At 41.4% G+C, this 3,940-nt stretch overlaps 1 protein-coding gene across 1 annotated transcript; it reads left to right on the plus strand.

Annotated features, from left to right (window-relative positions):
- Positions 1-3,267: 3,267 nt before the first annotated feature.
- LOC310638976 (CCAAT/enhancer-binding protein gamma-like) lies at positions 3,268-3,585 on the plus strand (the record flags this gene model as incomplete). The annotated part of the gene is made up of 1 exon (XM_083360337.1): positions 3,268-3,585. The coding sequence occupies one exon, from the start codon at positions 3,268-3,270 to the stop codon at positions 3,583-3,585; it is 318 nt and encodes a 105-aa protein (XP_083216463.1).
- Between the last annotated feature and the right edge of the window lie 355 nt (positions 3,586-3,940).

Raw genomic sequence — 3,940 nt, forward strand, 5'->3', positions numbered from 1 at the left:
AGGCTTTGACTTAATCCCGCCAAGACTGAGTGGCTGTGAATACCGGCATCTCGGATTAACCAGTCTATTCCATCGTTAACTATGGGGGGGTGAGGTGTTATCCCCTGTAGATAGGGCCTGCAACTTGGGCGTCCTCCTGGACTCACGGCTCAGTTTGGAAGATCATATAGGAGCCGTGGCCAGGGGGGCTTTTGCCCAGGTTCGCCTGGTGCGCCAGTTGCGGCCCTATCTGGACCAAGACGTCCTACATACAGTCACTCATGCACTTGTGACCTCCCGGATAGACTACTGCAATGCCCTCTACATGGCTGCATTGGCTTTCAGTTGCCCTCCAGGTGAGATTCAAGGTGCTGGTGATGACCTATAAAGCCCTAAATGGCATGGGTCTGGATTATCTTCGGGAGCACCTGCTGCCAGCATCAACTTCCCATTGTCCTGTGCGCTCCCACAGGGAGGGCCTCCTCAGGGTGCCACTGGTCAGGGAGCGCTGGCTGGCAGCCCCCAGGGGGAGAGCATTCTCTGTGGGCATGCCTGCCCTTTGGAATCAGCTGCCTGTGGAACTCCGGATGGTCCCCAACCTTCGCTCGGTTTGCCAGGACCTAAAAACTTGGTTATTCGAGCTTGCCGGCCAGGACTGAGGGTTTTGGGGTTAAGGTTTTAATGTTTAATTATTTTGGGGCTATTTAATTTTATTTTATTTTAACCTGTATATTGTTTTAATTTGCCCTGTAAACTGCCCTGAGTCCCTCGGGAAAAAGGTGGTATATAAATTGAAATAAATAAATAAATAAATTTCTGAGTCCTTATTGTTAGTGTTCTATTCTCTGAGTCTCCACTAGATGTCAGCAGTTATTTCTTTTTCAGTTTTTCTTTAAATCAAAAAGTTATTTTTGTTATATATTTTTATAATTCCATAAAAAATAGGATATAATCTTGCCAGTTTTTTTAGTTCCTAAATTTTTCCAGGCTGAAGTATTTGAAATCAAATTTTAATATATTTCTTCCCTCCTTTAATATTAATTTTCTGCTCCCATCTGTAAGGGAATGGGGATATTGTCCCCTCCCTTCACTTCTGGAGGTTTTCTTGCTTTGGGGATCTTTTCAAGGTTTTAGATAGTAGATAGAAGAAAGAAGATCAGTACTCTCACCAATTCCAAACATGCTGTTCACCAGTGTTTAGGTTTGTGCTCTGGGACTTGGCTGCAAGCAGCTTGGGTTAGACACTGATCTCATGCTAGCCTTTCTCTTGTCAGGTTTGGAGGACTTCCCCCAGATCAAACGAAGTGATTGCTGTCACTTTGTGATCAATGGGGTGCCCCTCCTTCATGGTCACCTCTCTGGGGCAACTTCGGACCCATCTAGGGTTCCCCAAGCAGGAAGAAACTAGCCATGGGGAGCAGACGTACTGCAGGTGCAAAACCGGAAGTCCAAATAAATATAATCTTATGCATGACTCTAGAGCAGCTTTTTTTTTTTACTTGACAACTTTAAGAGGTGTGGATTCTATGCTGGCTGAGGAATTCTGGGATTTGAAGTCCATACATTTTTAAGTTACAAGATTGAAACTGCTGTAGACTGGATGTGTCTGCACACCTTGTATATATAGATTTATAGTATACTATATAATATTTAGGAAGGAAAGCATTGAATGGGTGGTGCAAGCATTCTGGTGCTCCTTTATCTCTTGATAGCACCCTATCTTTCTGGACTGCCTAAAGGGAATAGGATTGTGAGACAAAGTGGTGTGGTGGCTTTCCTCCTTTCTGTGTGATAGATTCTAGCTGGTGTGGTTGATTCTAGCTGGTGTTGAATTTTAAAGAGGGAGGTATGAAGGTTTTTGTTGTTGCTGTAAATAAGATCAGGAGTCACTTCTTTATATGTTTTTATTTTTCTTGTTTCTATTTGTACTTTTGCTCTTACACTTTTTCTCACTTTCTCATTTCCTTTTTTTTTCTTTAATTACACTGCTTGTTATATATGTGTTTGTTTTGTATCTGGGAAAGTATTTTAATAAAAATTATTATTTTTATTAAAGGAATTTGGTCGTGCTAGACCATAGACATAGTATTATATTGAAGGAAGCCCAGCAGTCTTCTAATCCAATCCCTGCTCAGGGCAAGAGACCTTATAACATCCTGGACAAATACCTATCCAGTCTGTTCTTGAAAACTTCCAGTGATGGAGAACACATAAATCTGGGAGGCAAGCTATTCCACCGATTAATTGTTCTCACTGTAAGAAAATTTCTCCTTAGTTCTAGGTTGTATCTCTTTTCAATATACTTTCACCCATTACTTCTTAGGTGCTTTGGAGAATAAGTTGACCCCCTCTTCTCTGTGACAAGTGGACCCTTAAGACCTGGAAGACAGTTATCATGTCCCCCCAATCCTTCTCTTTGGTAGACATACCTAGCTCCTTCAATTGATCATCATATGATTCATCCTCCAGACCCTTCATCATCTTTGTTGCTCTTCTTTGCACACTTTCCAGGGTCTCGGTGTCTTTGCGTGTGTGTGTGTCATGGCAACCAGAACTAAGAATGATAATAATATTAATAAGTTGGAAGGGACCTTGGAGGTCATCTAGTCCAACCCCCTACTAAGGCAGGAAACCCTATACCATTTCAGACAAATGGCTATCCAGTCTCTTCTTAAAAACTTCCAGTGTTGGAGCATTCACCACTTCTGGAGGCAGGTTGTTCCACTGGTTAATTGTTCTAACTGTCAGGAATGTACTCAGTACTGTACTCAGTATTCCAAGTCTGGCCTCACTAGTGCAGCATAAAGTGGTATTATCACTTCTTGTGATCTTGATGCTATACCTTCGTTGATGCAACCCAGGATTGCATTGGGAATTCATAGGGAAGTGATACTGTAAGAGAGTCGATTGGTTTGAACTATTGAGACACTAAACATAATTCCAATTGTTCTGATTTGCATACTGTGGATTGTGACCAGAAATCTGCATCATCTTGCAAATTATAGGGCAAGAGCAGATTAGAATTAACTAAACATTATTCTTATTTAAGCACCATTAATATATTTATTGAACAGTGTGAGTTACAAAGAACATCAATAAATGGTTGGCTCCCGCCTCTCCGGAGAAAGGATGGCAGTGGCAAACCAAGTCAGGGCTCGTGGGGCCCACGCCTTCCTCCTGGGCCAGATTTAGCGTGACCGTCTGTGGAAAGCCACTCCAGAAATATCTTGAAATTCCAGAACTTTTTTTCTTATAAATCACACTGGGTCTACAAAAGAGCTTGTATAAATGAGCAAGACATCACAACAGAACCCAGCTGCAGAAACTAATGAAGTAAATGTCATCTATATTCAGACACACACAAGTGGGTTGCAACAAGTTCCTCAGTTGGTGCCTATTAGTCCCGGAGGTGGGGGCAAAGCTACACCTTCTAGTAAGCAGAGCAAAAAGAATTTCATTGTTGTTAGAAATAGTGATGAATACTGCCAGCACAGGGAACATAATAGCATGGTGGTGAAAAAGAGTAGCTTGAAAAGTAAGCATAATGTCCAGGAGACCCTCCAGAGTGTAAATCAACTAAAAGAAAATGTTGAAAGCATTGCCTAGTTCTTACCTGCGCTCATAACTACAAGGTCAAATACTTCCATTTTCTCACCTAGTAATTTCATCAGCATCTCATTTTTTTTTTGCCTTTGGCAGCTGACATTATTTTTCTCAGTACCATCCTGAACATTTTCACCACATGAACAAAATGCCAAAGCGAGTAACCCCTAACACAACTTTTACATGGGTCATCTTATTTTGTCCTGAGGATACATGTTTTATTTCCCACATACCTGTTTATTCCAATGATCTGTTGGCAGGAGGAAAAGAATGTGACACCTTGTTGTTTTTTTTAGCATGAATATTGTAACTGATGGCAAAAAGAGAAAAAAGTGGATTAATGATATAAACAGGATGT

Source organism: Vipera ursinii (assembly GCF_947247035.1).
Source record: "Vipera ursinii genome assembly, chromosome: 3".
Taxonomy (NCBI): Eukaryota; Metazoa; Chordata; class Lepidosauria; order Squamata; family Viperidae; genus Vipera; species Vipera ursinii.